The 16,086-nt window shown below is 47.9% G+C and overlaps 1 protein-coding gene across 1 annotated transcript in view; it reads left to right on the top strand.

The window, feature by feature from the left end:
* The first annotated feature begins 5,875 nt into the window (after window positions 1-5,875).
* Window positions 5,876-16,086, top strand: part of TMEM86A (transmembrane protein 86A) — a 30,619-nt gene continuing 20,408 nt past the window's right edge. The window contains exon 1 of the mRNA XM_072339161.1: window positions 5,876-5,995. Within this exon, the coding sequence (XP_072195262.1) occupies window positions 5,975-5,995 (21 nt within the window). The 5' untranslated portion in view covers window positions 5,876-5,974. The remainder of the gene's footprint in view (window positions 5,996-16,086) is intronic.

A 16,086-nucleotide genomic window follows, 5' to 3' on the forward strand; every position in this document is an offset into this window, starting at 1 on the left:
TCTGGTCAGATTTTTGTTGTGTGAGACCCCAAATGCCAGTTTTTTTCCTTGTGGCTGGCTCACTGGAACCAAGTATGACTTATTAAGAAAGTTATGAACACTGGTAAGTCTGAATAGCAGACTCCAATGCAAAGACCTTCTCGTTCCCACACACAGAAGGCAAAGATGATCCTGGTTACTTGCATCTCAGCTGGGCTTGAATCAGATACTGAAAGGATGAGCAGACAAGTATGTGGAGCACATACACATGGGAAAGCCACCCCATACTATAATCTGATTAATAATCAAACACTGGTGTTTGGCTGCATATGAAAGTTTTGGCAGTACTGTAAAGAATTAAGAAATCTAAAGAAACTCCTCCTGAAGCTTTTTAATGCTCCTTCTGCAATCTTATCACGTACCACTCTGGCTGACCCTGGACAGCTGTCTGACAGTGCTCTGGATAGAGCAAGCTGTTGTTTTGAGACTGGTTTTGGTTCCTTTTAAGCTATTCTGGGGGCTTTCCTTCTGACTTAATGGCTCGTATGTCTTCTCTCCGTATCTGGAAAAACTGACTGCTGATTCAGCTGTAGCTCCTGCATGAAGGGGAAACCAAAATTTGGGTCTAAGGTGGCCAGGCCTGCCTCCAAGAATCTTTAGCTTCTCCTAAGGAACAAAAGAGTCAGGAAAGAGAACAGGGCACAAGTTTCAGTTTCAATTCCCCCCCCCTGTTTTTTTTTTTTTTAGCCAGTGCCTTTTCAAAAACAAAACAAAAAATAACAACCCCCCAAAAACCCAGTTTCCATAGTGACAGGAAACTGTGGCACCATTGTGAAGATCCAAAAAGCCTGGGCTGGGTGTATAGCCAGAAATGCAGCAGTGCTGCCAGCTCTGAGCAACCTGTCCCTTGGGCCTATGCCTGCACGCACAGCAGGGCTCTGCTGCAGATAGATGCCTTTGCTGCCCACCAGCCTAACCCACCACTTTGTGCTGCCCCTGAGAAGTACGGTTTGGCTTAACTGCCAGTACACTTATGGATTTCCAAAAAGGAGATTTGCTCTCTGGCTCTTCCTTTGGTTGGCCCCAGCTGTATTCCAGCTTACTTTGCTACAAAGCGAAAAGGTTGATTTGAAGACAGATTTCCTTTCAGCCACTACTGGCTGTTACTTTAACACATAATTGTGCTAGAGTGGCTCAGAAAATCCACCCGGCTTGGCTCCCTTCAAGGTGACTGATGGTTAGTGAGTGACAGATGCTGCCACTTACAGTGCTTGTTTGTTGCCTTCTGGATTATGTTGCACTAGGCAGTATGCAAAGAGGTACAACTGCAGCACGCAGGTCAAGTCTCAGCTAAAATTACAGGTACATGTACAGTGCTCTGTTACTTGTAGCGTTTAGCTAATGTGCATTATGCATGTGTAAGTGGTAGAGGGAAGTGTGGCTTTGCTATTTATACAAATCACAGAATCACAGAATGGTTAAGGTTAGAAGAAACTCCTCACCCAGTTTCCTTGCTCAAGCAAGACCACTTAGTGCTGATCCCCCAGGACAGCTTTTGGCTGTCTCTAAGGAAGGAGACTCCTCAACCTCTCTGGATAAGTTGCGTCGCTGCTTGGTCACCCACACAAGAAAGAAGTTAACTGCTGCCAGTGCTCCTCCTGCTGCACCCCAAGATACTGGCAGCCTTCTTTGCAGCAAGGACATACTGCTGGCTCAAGTTCCACTTGGTGTTCACTGGGACACCAGGACCCCATTCAGTAGGCCTGATACTTGCCCAAACCAAATTGATTTCCTCCAGTGCAATATTCTAATTCAAATGAAAAAGGCCATTTTCTATAGGAAAGGAAGCAGAAGGGAGGTGTATTTAGCTCTGTTCTTATAGCAGTACTTTTAATTTAAGGATGTACCGTGCCCAAACTGAGGGCTCGTCTGTCCTGAGGCTGACAACAGTGAACTGCTGCCCTTCCCAGCACATGCCAAGAGCCCAGACGTAGACACTTTGTAAATTCCCAGTCTCCAGCAACCAGTAGCTCAGGGATGGAACTGTGTAACGATTGCCAGGACAAGCTGAATAAAAAAAGAACCAAGTGTGCCTGGAAAATGAATGACTAGGATTCACCAAAACTAGCTGGATGAAAAGAGAAGTAATAATGCACCGCCCTGATGGACTTATGATGGTGACTGAAGGCACAGTTGGACAGAAGCATTTCCTCTAGGAGGCAAAGTTTTCCCTTCCTTCCTCAAGACCTTCAAGTGACCCTACTGAATTGTTAAAATTCCATTAGAAAGCGGTTGGTGGGAACATATGCAAAAAATAGCTGCTAAAATCAAAGGCAGCCTTGCTGATACAAAATCAATGTGCTGCTTGCTGGTGGTGCAGGCAGTGTTCTTCTCTGGGAAGTGTAACAGTGATTGGGTTTAAATATAGTGGCAAAAAGCTTTACCTGAACTTGTTAGTTACACAGGCTGATTTCAGGGGAAGTCAGAAAATGTCCATTGCCCACAGATGAGACTTTGTGGTTATCAGTGACTTTGGGTGCTGCACCTTATGGCAGTCCATTGGAAAACACTATAGGACGGAACAAAATTACTGCAAATGCTCCTGGAAGAGCAGAGATTTCAGGTCACTCACACCATCCAGTCCAAATCAGCTCTGCCTGTTGAAGCCTCGAGTCAGCTACACCACAGTGGTACTGCTGCAACAGCCACCATTCTCTCACTTCTCTCCCAGCTCCTGCGTGACATCCCGCATGCGCTGTGACTGTAAAACCCCTGAGCCCTGAGATGCCCCCAGCAGGCAGTCCCACATCTGCTGCCAGCACTACTCACTTTGGGTTGGGCTGAGACCCTCTCAGAGGGTTTCCCCCTCATCACAAAAACAATTTTCCTGCCAGATGCTCAGCTAGATTGATTCAGCAAAAGCAGGCATTAAGGCAGTTGCTCTGCCTACATCCTGTTTTGTAATCTCACCGTTTAATTGCAATATATATATTTTCCCTACAAATCACTAAATGTCATTTCCCAAAACGAGCCCTCACCTCTCTTGGTGCTTATTGCAACACAGCAGCTATTAGCACTGCTGCTCGCAGAGAGGTGTATTGCTAAATCAGCACTGAATAAATCAGAGCTCTTTTAGGGTGGGTTTCTAAATGGGGAAACCTTTCTGAGTGAGGGACAGAAATGGTACCACAATCAGAATGAGGAAACGAGGTGGGCGTTCGGAGCCTGTTTGCTTAATTAAGAGCTTCTTCTCAGTCTCAGAAGAATTGCTATGGATCTGAAATAGCTGTAAAGAATGCTGCAGGAGTGATACAAATCGTACAAAATGTAAACTTTGTGATTTACTTCCCTGCTGTAGAATAGAGAGTTTTTAAAAATGGATAACAGATTTCCTTCCCTATTAATCTTCTTGATCAGATTTAAATGTGTTTGGATGAGTATTAGAATAGAAACCAATCACAAACAGGTTAAGTCCCATCAGGGACCTGCCCTCTGGATCCCACATAGCTCTCATCACTACCAGCACCGCCTCCTCCGTACGCACGTACACACACACGCACACAGCATTTTTTAAGCCCCAGCAGTAAATTGATTTTGTGTCTGGGAAGAAAACTTTCAAATACAAGCCTATAAATAGATGATGTGCTGCCTTTCTGGCTCAGTAAATAGCCTGAAAAAGATCTCTGATGAGGCACAAATTTGCAGTGCCCCCCTTTATTTCACCGAAACATTCAGCATGAAGTCGGAATGTAATACGTTCATTATCACAATGAGAGCTGCCCATAAGGGAAGCGAAGGCAACTTTCTGAATTTCTCTTGCTTTCAGGAAATAAATCTGTACGGAAACAGCTCACGATAACCTCCCGTGAGAGAGAAACATTAGATGACTTGACATGAAAAATGTTGGGAACCAGCGCAAGGCACAAAGGGACCAGAATGAAGCAAGATGTGCCAAAGCAGAAAGCTGCATGAGATATATCCCACAGGGGATGACACTGTAAGGTGCCTCTAACTTAAAAGAAATTCCTGATCTTTGATGTAGCGCTGATTCTGATAGAGAAAAATGGACACTGTCATCAAATAATCCTGTTAGTAATGTGAAATTCATCTGTGTTACACAAACCAAAAGAAGCATTTCACCTTATACGCAAGCTATAAAGCCTTTGTCATAGGGTTCACCTCTTTTCCACATACAGATGCTGGATAGGATTGCTGTTAGGATTTCCAGATTTCTATTCTTGAAACATTTCTCAGAAGTTAACTGTCAGAAAATCACAAGCAGTCAACCCCCTCTCAGCAGTACTAAGGGGGGTGAGTTTCCCAGTCTGAGAAGGAAAGTCAGGATATGCCCACAGTTTCCCATTCACTTATAGGTAGGCTTCTTTAAGCTAATGACAGCATGTGAATTCCCACCTCCAAACATTAACATGTTCTGAATGTTTGCATCAGTGACACAGAGAAATGCCTGATTTGTGAGACCAGCTTCAGCAAGTAGCATTGAGGAAGGGTACACCACAAAAAAAAACCCAAATGATCACAAAGCTGCATGCATCCTAATCATCATCTCACATATTCGGAGCAGCAGCAGAGATGATGCTCAAACACAAACATGTCCCTACCCTGTGCGCTGCCTGGCTCATCACTTCAAAAAAGGCCAAGATAAGCAGATGAGGAGTCTGGCTAGGAACCAAGGAACAGATGTTTTTCTTTTTCTTTTCCTTTTTTTTTTTTTTTTTTTTTTTTTTTTTTTTTTTATGATATTTAAATACCCAGACGTCATCAAGCTCCCAAGAGGATTCTTAAAAGCAATTAGGAACCCTGGTTCTGACAGACCATTGGTCCTTCTGACAATCAGATCCTTTGACATACAAACACCTCTGGCTCCTTGTGCTGTTCCCAAGAGAGATCTCTTTGACTGCAGCAGGGTTGGCCTTTGCCATGGAAAGCTGTGAAATCTTTCAGTACTCTAATTCACCTACTTCCTCAGAAAAGGAAAAGCTTATTCTCCTCTTTCTGCCCCATAAAAATGTCACTGCCCTGTGAACTATCTTCATTGGAACTGCAAGAGCGGGATTCAATCACCCTGGCTGTGGCCACACAGCTTTTTGCTGTACAGAGAACCGTGTCCTTTGATCTGACTGAGGTTTACTTGCCTCAGATCTCCCCATGCTGCCCTTCCAATCTGACAGTGCACATCTACAGTTTCTTTTTTGGGTAGAACTCCCTCTCAGACTGGCGAGTGACGCAAAGGCTACAGAGTCTATCCCAGTTCCACTGAGCGCCGATGGACCAAATGCTGCCCTCTCTATTTACACATCTGTGATTGCAATCGTGATGCCCATGTGGGATCTCGAGGCTGCTGCTTGGAAACATTCTGTACTCAGAAACGCGATACCCATTGATTGCACAAAGACTGCAAAAGAATTGCATGGATTCTTCTCTGCTTTATAGGGGAAAATGTCCCCTTGATGCGATAAATACCAAACGTGATTCCTGCTTTGGCTGCAAATAGCAGATTGCTTAATCACCTACTATTTAAGTACCTGTTTGTTTTGTTATGAAGCAAAACTTTTGAGCAAGATCGTATTACACATGGAGAGGCTTCCTGCATCCTTTAACACTAATCCTCGCGTAAATATAGACCGAAGGGAGTCCCGGGGTCACCCCAACCAACCCGAGGGCGGCGCCCCGCGGGGGGCGGTGAGGAAAGGAGCGGGGCAGGCAGGGCGAAGACCACAGGGGGCCGTGCCCGAAGCGGCGGTGGGACGGCACCGGGCGGGAGCAGCGTTGCCCGCAGCCGGGGCCGGGCGTGCGGCGCGCACCGCGGGGAGGCCTGCCCGCCCCTCTCCGCCTCCCGGGGGCAGGGCCCGGTCCCCCCCCCCCCGCTGACGTCACCGCTGTACAAAAAAACAGCCCGGCAGGCAGGCGAGGAGCGACAGGGCCGGCGGCACGGCACGGCACGGCACGGCTCGGCAGGACGCGCCCCGCCGCCGAGATGGTGTCCCCAGTCACCGTGGTGAGTGCGGGCCGTGCGGAGGGCGGGCGGGGGGAGCGGGACCCGCGCCCTCGCAGGGCCGTCTGCCTCCGACCCCCCCCCCCCCGCCGCTGCCCCCTTACCCGCTGCCCCCATACCCGCTGCCGGTGAGCCGCTCACCGCCGGTCCGGCCGTGGCTGTGCTCCGGCGGCGCGGCTCTGGAGGCTTCTCACCTCTTCCTCCTGTTATTTTTGTAAACATCTGTATGCTGGATCTGCGTTGTGTGCGATGTGTCTGCTCGGAGCGCTGCTGTTTACGTCCGCCTGGGCTCGCCCACCTGCCCCGAGGCCTCGCTGCGCTCCGTGTGGTCGCTGCCCCGGGCTCTCGTGGAGCCCCGTGCCCGCTATGCCTCCTGTCTCCGCGGCTTCACCCCCTCCTGCCCGGACGTGCTCAGCTGGCAGCTCGGCCGGCGCCGCACGCGGAGCCGGACAGTGCTTTGCCGTCCGCTCGGGTCTGCCTTAGGAGCCTGTCTGGCGCTGCCACCGCGCAGCGGCGGTGAGGCAGGGATGGTGTCACCTGCCTGTCCCACGGGGAGTCGTGAAGCTTAATTAGTGTAACGTAACCGGCAGCGGGCGGCAGCTCCGTGCTGTCCTTCGTGGAGGACGTGTGGTGCCGGGTCCTGACCCCGCCGGGTGGAGGGGATGCTGGAAGAAGACAAAGCGCTCAGCACAACAGCTGAGAAGCTGTGCAGTCACACGCTGCTTTGCATGCTCCTGTTTCTAGAAAGCAAAGGATTTGGCTGAATGCAGCAGCAGCCCACTGGGTGCGGTAAGAAGAGCTGACTGTCAGTAAAGTTGCCGGGCGGTGCTTTCCCCTCAGCACCAAACACCTATGGTTGGTATCCCGGTTCCCTGCACGTCTGTCATCATCCTGATGTGAAAAGTCGTGGTTGATGGCTAGTCCAGATCCCCGGCACCCCTCCATGTTTTGTCTCATAGACAGAAGGGTAGCAGTCCTGTTTTCCCCATCTCTAACTCACAGAGCCAGGGTTCAAAACTTTTACGTTCCTTTGCCAGTGCTGCGCAGCAGCTCGCATTGTGAGATTGCTCAGATGATTTTTCCCCCAGTCGTTACCATGTTAAGTTCATCAGCAGCCCAGGGATGATTTTTATCTTTAGAGACAGAGGGAAGTAGCCTGAAAGTTACACTATTCTAAGGTCAAACGGCTTATTATTTTTTCCTTGTGCTTTTCAGAAATAACTGAAGAGGCCTGGTATCTTAGTGCTGCTGTGCCATAAGCTAAATTCATCTAGGTAATGCTTTGGTTACAGTGAGCTGTGCACTTGTGCCCTGGAAATGAAATCTTTCCCTGGGACAATGTGGGAATAGCTAAAAGCTGGCAGTTTGTTTCGTAATTGAAAGGAGATAGTACTTGGCTCCCGGAGCTGGTTAATAGGGGTGGTCTTGCAGCAAACAATTACCGCATGAGTATGTGCTGGGAAGGCTGTATGTAATTTAAGAAGGCTTCACCTATACCAGGAACTACACTTTCAGAAGGTAACTCAGGATGGCACATGAAAAGTATTTTCTTTACTTGCTCTTTTGTCATCTAACAACACGCTTCTGCTCTGGCTTCATCCTTGACATACCAACCCTTTGCTTCACCAAAGGCAGCTAACACAGGCGTAAGGCTGCAGATGGAGAAAATGATGACACCAGGAGCTGTGGCTGGAGCTGCAGCTGTTTATCACAGCTATAGATGTGGGAGGGCTTCGGCAGGCACTGGTCTAATCCTCCAGAGAGATCGCAGCACAGGGCTGACAGCCTTCAGTGTGTCAAGGAGCAGCTCTTTGCACATCACCTTTGGTGTGTTCTCACATTGCTCTTCTCCTGATGGAGCATGCGGTATGGCTCTGCCATTAGCTGTGCTGCAGCCACAATGGGCAGGATGGAACAGGATTCTGTGCTGCATGGGAGCATGGCACGGCCACTGCACAGCTGCAAGTGGAGCTGCATATGGGGTGAGAAGGACTGAGCGTGGACTGTAGAGCCGGTGGACTTTCTCCAACCAGTTGGGTGCTGAAGGGAACAGCAGTTGGCAATCAGTCTGACTGCAGTGAAATGCTATCTTTGGGGCCCAAGCCTTATCTTTGCTGTGCTGCCTTTTGCTGCATAGATAGATCAGGTGCTTGGAGACAGTGTCACTATCTCTTCTGCCTCTGATAGGGACAATGTCTAAGGGGCAAAACCCGAGGCATGATCAAATGAGCCAGGTGAATTCACTTGTCTACAGCGCATGTTTTCTCCCGATGTCCTGCAGCATCAGCCTGAACAGGGAAGACACTAGAAGAACACAGCCAGGAGTGCTGTGGTTTTCTTTCCAGTTTTCAAAACTATGGTCTTTGTGCATAACTGCAGCAGATGGTCCAAACTACTTAGGCACAACCTGATCTCCCGCATCACCCCTACTAAGACACTCTTGCAAGAAACATGATTGTTTACTTGAAACACTGAGTTCCAGGTCTGCTGCACAGCTGACAGCTGGAAGAAACCATGCATGGAGGTATGAAACACGGAGAGGAGGCTGGGAGATATGATGGTTAGGATTGCTGGCTGCCAGGTGTGCATCATGGCCCTGGGGGTTTGACATGTCCGCAGCATTGTGCAGAGCTGTTGTCTCTGGTGCTGCACAACACAGATGTGCTGAGGGGAGAGTGCCCACAAATACAGAAATCTGTGGCCCAAACAGCTTTTAATGTATTGTGCCAGGTACTCAGCAGGGTAATGTTCCAGAGTCCTGGTGGTGCTGGAGTCCAGACTTGGACAGAGTTGGGCTGTGGCAGTGAAAATGTGTGTGTCTGCTGGTCCTGCTCCAGCTGGTGAGCAGTGCTTGCTCTGGTTGGAAGTCACCTTGGAGGAAAACTTCTGCTTATTCTGCTAGGCAAGCAGGAGCATCCTGCTTAGAAACTGTTATTGCTGATATTGCTCTGGTTAGGAGCTGCTTTTTTGCTACCTAAAGGTGAGTGGGCTGAAAGCTTGAGGTTGGAGGGCAATTTTAGCAAGCAACACATTTGCTTTAGAGTTAAGCGAGGTTTAATTCTCTTCTTGTTCACTCATCACTGGTCCTATTCTAATAAAAGTTCTTCCTGAGACTGCCTCATCAGTAATTTTTGTTCTAGTTTTTTTCTCCTTAGTGGGTAAGCAGTTGTGAGCGTTACGCTGTGCAAGATTGCCTTGCCCTAAGGACCTCTCTCCAGCATGTGCCAGGACTGTAGGGGCTGCAAATGCAGAGTAGGTGAGCCTGGAGATGTGCAGCCACTCTGGCACTTATGTGATGCTACAGGCTCAGAGAGACACACCTTTCCCCTTAAATGAAGTTAGGGCTGAACTAAGCATCGCTCTTTGCACATCACCTTGGGGAAAATGGAATGGGACATACAAAGTCATTAAGTGGTGCTCTCATCCCTATAACACCCTCTCTCCACACCTGGCTCTTACTTGGCCTAGCACAGCCTGGTTTGATTTTGCCCAGAAGCCATATATGAACAGTTCCAATCCCTTCCCTTTCATCCTCTGACGTACTTGCATCTTTAGATGGAGGCTGCTGAACTGGAGAAGAAGGTGTTGCTTTGGCTGCATCAAGCAAATTGAAGCCTTGGTGCCTTCTTCTGCAAGGTGCCCTCCTGGGAACAGCCTTTGTCACCTGTGGGTAAAAGCAGGGAGTCACTGTCTGGGAACAAGAAAGTCATTTTCAAAAACTGGGCTAAGAAAAAGGGAGAAATGTATGAAAATAACAAATACAGGATATGGCTGGATATGGGGTGGATATCTGATCCAGTTGAATATAGAAACCTGACATAAACCATGCTGCCTGGGGACTCTGTGTGCTATGCACAATCACAGCAGTAGTAGGTCTAAGCATAGTTTTAAAGGTTTGCTATTAGAAAGTATGCTTCACGATCCTCAACCTGGAAAAAGCCAGATTCCACCTTGAAGTACTTGAACCTTTCCTTTTTAAGTAGAGAGTGTGTTAATTCTGCACAAAGAAACAAAGTGCTAGCAGCCATCTAAGAACTAACTATAATGGTAGAGAGGTTTATTTTAATTGCTCTCTTTGCTCATACCCAGCATTGTTGCATTCATTATAATTTTTCCAGTTACTTAAATATGTAATAAGCTGGAATTTTATTGCACAGGAGGCTTGTAAGCAAGTACATTTAGTTACCACACAGACAATTGTGAAAATATAGCACTTGTATAAAAACCAAGCCAGTTTGAATGAGTTATAGATGAGATCTCTGAACTCAGTGAAATAAGGGAGGGAGGCATCACCTCAGGTAAGCTTAGCAGGATATTAGCAACAGTTATGTCAGTCACTCCTTTTGGGAGGAGCCTTAAAGCTTTGGCCTGACAACCTGTGCTGATTTAGGCAAGTAAGGGTCCAGGTATAGTATTGTACCATGATCTTTATGTTTTTAAGGCTGAACTTGGGCATTCTTGCAATGCCATTATCATCATTTGCTGTTGTAGTGAAAGTGGAGCTACAAAGCGTGGACTTTTCTCATGCTTTTCTCAGTCCCAGTATGGCTGCATTAAGCAGCTAGAGCTGATGGCTGCTGCAGGCAGTGCTGTAGATTAAAGGCTTCATTAACTCGAGTGTATCACTCAAGTTGCACGTGGCTGTTGTTCCAAGTGTGCTTTGTGTATTAAGGTTATGGGTCAGGTTCAGAAGCCTGTACTTATACATAATTCTTCTCTTAATGGACAGAGATGCATTTCTGTCATTCTCTTTTCCTCTTCAAGTATCTCCATCCAGAACACACCCAGTGTAACAGAAGAGCTGAAGTTATCTTTCTCTGTGGGTAGTTGTGTAATACTGAGGAACCGATAACTCCAGTGAAATGAGGCTCTGAGAAAGAGATGGCATCTGGCACCATGTGGAAAATTTTGAACTGTGAGGCGATCAGTTCTGTAACTCCCCTCCTGCCTGGAGGCCAATATGGATATTATATTAGCACTTCATTTTTCCACTGCCCTTCATGCCACACAAATGACCAATAGATTTGTGATTACGATGGAGATTTCGCTTACTGCAGCGTGCCCAAAATGAAGGTGATGGTTACTGCTTTTTGTGCCCTTCCCATACTCATTGCTTATACTGCTATCATCTAAATAGCATTTGAGCTAATGGGCTAACAGCAGGTTTCTGTATGACAAGTGTGTCAGTGTGGAGCTTCCCTCAAAGTAATGCTGAATGTGAGTGGGTATCCAGGTAACAAGGAGTGGAAGGCTCAGTCTAGGAGAGGACCACATGCCCCCAGAGCTGAGAGGTGGTGAGTGGGCTGTGTGGGAGCCTTCCTGCCTGGCATGATTTATGGATCCATGCCAAGCATATTGGTGTGGGATGGATTTCAGACATCTGCAGAAAGCCCTTGGCTTATGTTGCAGACTGACCCAGCATTGCACAGGGTGTAGTTCCTCTCTGGGTAAGTGCAACTTGCTTGTGTTGACTTTAATGTTGAAGGCTGACTCCCTGGTGCTAATCTGCCTGCTAACGAGGGTGGTGGCTGTTTTGGTTCACCTAGTGGCGAGCTAATGAAAACACATGGTTTCTACCAGCAGGCTACACTTTCTTCCAAAAGTTAACTTCAGTAAATTAAGTTACTGCAAAACACGTACTTCAAGACTGAGAGGATTAGGTAAGCCGTGTTAGCGGAATAGCCTTCGGACTTTTTGTTTGGTTTTCATTTTTTGCCCCTTGCCAGATAACGTCTTTGGAGACAAACATAGTCCCAGATAGTATCACATGTTGAATTTACAATTCTGTATCAAAATAAGTCAATTTACACTAGCAGCAAGTGCTCTCTGATTGAGTTGCTGCTTACGATTGAGGGTAGCTTTGAAGCTAGGTCGGCTGCACATTTTTCAGCACGTGCTAGACATATGGGGCAGATCCTCAGCCTTATGTGAGTCACTGTGTCTGCTATGGTTTCAGCAGAAGTGGGCTTGTGCTGGCTGAGAGCCTGAGCCCACGGCTTGTGTCTTCTGGTTTTGTTGTGGCATTAGTCAGAGCCAGCCAGGGTGCCTGCATAACAGTGCTGGCTTGTGTTCCATTTCAAGAGACTAAGCCTGTTGCATGGCTTTTCCTTGCAACCCTGATATAAAAAGAGTGTGACCACATTTATCATTTAACTGATGCTTATGAAGTTTTCAAGATGATTTATTAGTTCATGCCCCACGCATGCATGGACCTGCGCCCTCAGTGTAATGGGCATTAACCTGGTATGCAGGTACATGTTTATTTGTGAGCATGGTCTGCATTTGTACATGTGGACTGATTGCAGCAGGGGTTTTGCAAGTGAAGCCCTTAATGCATTAGTGTGAATCCTGAGAGTGTGTAGGTTAGTGATTGCGTAGGCCGATGTTTGCATCTGCCACCCTGGCTGCCCCTTCCTGTTGAAACTGGGTGGGAAAGTCCAATTAATCTTCATGTAATCTCTATCTGATACTGGCTTTTCCAGGTTACATCTTGGCACGAGAGCAGATATTGGAATTAAAATCTGTGACTTCCCTGTCGTACATTGACCTTACATCCTCCATTCTCTTAAAACATATTGGCCTGGTTACAAAATGAGGAGGGCTACCAGGTTTCTATGAGGTAACAGAGTGACAACTCTCTAAACATACTGCAGTTTTCCCATCTAATTTTAACAACAATGTTTCACAAGCGTTCATCCCTCAGGACATGATGCGCATGTGGAGCATTTCATCCAGTTTCCACTAGGCACAAGATGAGCAGAGCTATCCCTCCTGGATTTCTCAGCACAGCCCTGCTTTATCTGCCAGATTTCTGCCTGGGTAACACCCCCAGGATGACCCTGCCTGTGGCAGGAGGGTTTGAAAACAGATGATCATTGTGGTCCTTTTCAACCCAGACCATTCTTTGATTCTATTACTTGTGGAGACCTTTTTCATACACAGAAGAGACATCTTATCTGGATTTTAGTGTGAGAAGCCAAATATCTGCCCTGTCCCATCCTGAGGGCTGCCCAGTGAGCTGGCTGTGTGCTGAAACTCCATGCAGCTTCACAGCCACACTCCAAGGTCCCAGCAGCACTGGGGATGCAGCCCCACTTGACCTTGCATACCTGGGAAGGATTTGTGCCCCTGCAGTGACAGCACTGCAGCTCTGATGGGCAAGGAGAAAAGACAGATCCATTATGGCTTGGCTTTTTAAACATCTGCAAGGGCTTCTTTTCTGAGTGTGGCAGTGAAGAAAATGCTATGAGGGGCTTGCTTTCTGTTACACAAAAGGGAAGATCTGGAATCCCAGGAGGCAAAAGCAATCTTTGCTCTGAGATAAGATGCTGGCAGGCAAATGCAATTCAATTTTTTGTTTGTTTGTTTGTTTGTTTTCATTTCTGAGAGCCGATGGACTGCCCTGAAAGCACAGGTCTGTGACAGCTCCCTTGTCCCCTGCAGAGACATCCAAAGTGACTGGTGGTTCTATTGGTCACTGGTGGTGGCACATTGCTGACTGCACTCCAAATTCATTCTCCAGAACTGCTCACAGCTATAGGATGGCTGCAGATGGGAGTCAATCATTTCTACTTCTGGTTAAATGAAGTTTGTTAAAATAGCTCTGCTTGTGATCCTGTGCCAGCCCAGCCAACAGAACAGATGATGCTTGGTAAAGGAGAAAAGCAAAACCAACCCAAACAAAACAAGTCCTAACAGAAATGCATACATCTGAGCCAAGCTTTAAGTTCATGGTGATGTGTGTTTGTCTGTACTTTCATCTTATGAGTTAACATCTGCTAAAGAAAGGCTTCAGCATCCTAAGGGCTCCTTGGGACACCAAGAGCAGACACCCCTGTGACTACATGGTCTGTCTGTTGTAGCGATCCCATTGTCCTGGTCAGTGTGTAGCACAGGCAATGCCCTAACACAGTGAGGAGGATTTCCTTGGCCCCAAAGCCCCACTGTAGGCTGCTACGGGACCGTTCCCTCACCTGTTTAAGTCTTCCTGTAGGAGACTGTTGAAGGCGAGACTCCATTTTCCTTTTTGTGGCTTTCCTCCTTGCTATTTTGGAAGTGTCTGCAGATGTTTTTTTTTAAGGTGTAACAGCACAGTGCTACAATATCCAAGAGCTCCTGGGTCACATCTGGTGCTGAGCCAAACTGACCTTGAAAGCAGTCTGGTGTGCACGGCCAATGCAACTGCTCAGCATCCAGCATCTTTTAATTTCTCTGTTAAAGAACTGAAGACAAGGTGGAGCTGCTGTTGTCCTCGTATTGCATGCACATGGGCATTGCTATTTCTGTGTGAGTGGCAGTTGGGTGTATCCTGCCTTGGGAAGGGGCGGGAGAGAAGGCTGCCTGCCAGCTCTTCCCAGCCCTGCAGGTCTCCCCTCCCTGGCAGCTGGACAGGGACTCATGGTTGTACCCTTTTCCTGTCCTCTGGAAAACACCATAAAGATCATCCAGAGCTCCTCACCTCCTTTACCTTCCCAAGTCATTTATTTGAATATCCTTTGTAGGTTATATGCCCTGTGCAATCTTCTGTAGCCTATTCCCATCACAACACAGCCAAAGTAAAGCATTGGACAGAGCAACTTTGAGCAGTGTCCTACGCTAGGGACAGACAGCAGCCTGTAGTGGAGAAATCCCACCTGGAGAGTGTTCATCAGGAGAGAGACATTGAGAGCTACGCCTGCAATCTCACACGCCAGCACTCCCAGGACATGGTGAGCCTTGCTCACGTGCTCATCAGACGGCTTGATGCAAAACATCCTGTCCTGCATGCTGGCGTGCTGCCGTGCAGCTCAGAAGCCCTATGGTGTTCCTGCTGTGTGTGCTGCTGCCCACAGGCACTGAGCTGCAGTCTGCCCTGAGAGGCCGATGCTGCAAGCAAACACTGCTCCACTGCCAGGCAGAGGTGCTGGCAACTGCTGGGGGACCAGACTGCTGCTCCACGTTGGCTCCCTTCTCACTACATTGGGGGTAAAAAGCACTTGTATGGAAGGCTTTAATCTCTATGCCAACAGGTTTCCATTCCTGGGTTAATCTGGGTATTAGGCTGAATTCTGATGTGATTGCAAGTCAGGTAGGATCTTGGCTTGGAAATGAAACCTTTTATTGCAGTTCTCTTTTCTGCATGCAGCTGTGTGTGGGGCAGCCCAGCCCCACAGAGGTGCCCTTTTTAGATGCCAGTTTGATTAATCCTCACCCGCTGCCTGCTACCCTGTGTCTCTCACCATAGGGCGACTCCTCTGATGCCAAGAACTTGTGCAGTAATATATCTGAGTTCACCACCCAAGGACTGCAGGGGCCCGTGCCAAAATTTTAATTGCATGTTTATGGCAAGTAGCCACAGCTTGTTCTTCAAAAAAGGGAAGAGAAGAAAGAAAGAAGAGAGGTGTTTCTAGCTCTCAGCTGTGGAGCTAAGCAGGGAAGTGTGGTTGTATCTTACTTTGCTTAAGGGGGGGTGCGTTGCAGTTGAGCCGTGGGGATGAGGAGGGTACTGAGGCTGCTGGAGTGCAGGGAGGGATGAGAGAAGCCAGAAAACCAGCTCTGCTTTGCAGGAGAGGCTGAAGAGACTGCTTTTCCCTTAGTGGAGTGGCTGCCTTGGTCCCACTGCCCCTGCTGTGAGTGGCTGAGTTGGGAGGACCATCCCTGTGGGGCAGAAAACATTCAGGCCAACCCATTAGCTACTTCTAGCTTGTACTGAAACAGAGGATCTCCTGTCAGACAAAACCTGTTTTTTGGACCACCTGCAAACAGGTCTGGCTGGACAGCCAAGCACAAGAAGAGTATGACTGCACCACCCTGTCAGAGAAATGGAGGCCCTGAGCACTGAGGGGTGTCAGCAGCTGCAATAAAATGTCACAGGGCCTGGCTAAACTCAGGGCATGGTGTGAGCTCAGTGGAGCCAAACAGTCAAATATCAGCACACGCAATCTCCCAAAGGTGAACTATGGACCACCTTCTCCTGGGGGATTTATTAGGTGTTATGTAAGTCTTGTCTCCACTTGAGGGGAGAAGGGCTTATCCATCACTTTGAATTTCCTGCAGCACGTGGAGTCTGTTTGGGAGCCATCTGCATTGGATGCTTGACTCATGGCACATACAAC

The sequence above is a fragment of the Excalfactoria chinensis genome, chromosome 5, assembly GCF_039878825.1.
Source record: "Excalfactoria chinensis isolate bCotChi1 chromosome 5, bCotChi1.hap2, whole genome shotgun sequence".
Taxonomy (NCBI): Eukaryota; Metazoa; Chordata; class Aves; order Galliformes; family Phasianidae; genus Excalfactoria; species Excalfactoria chinensis.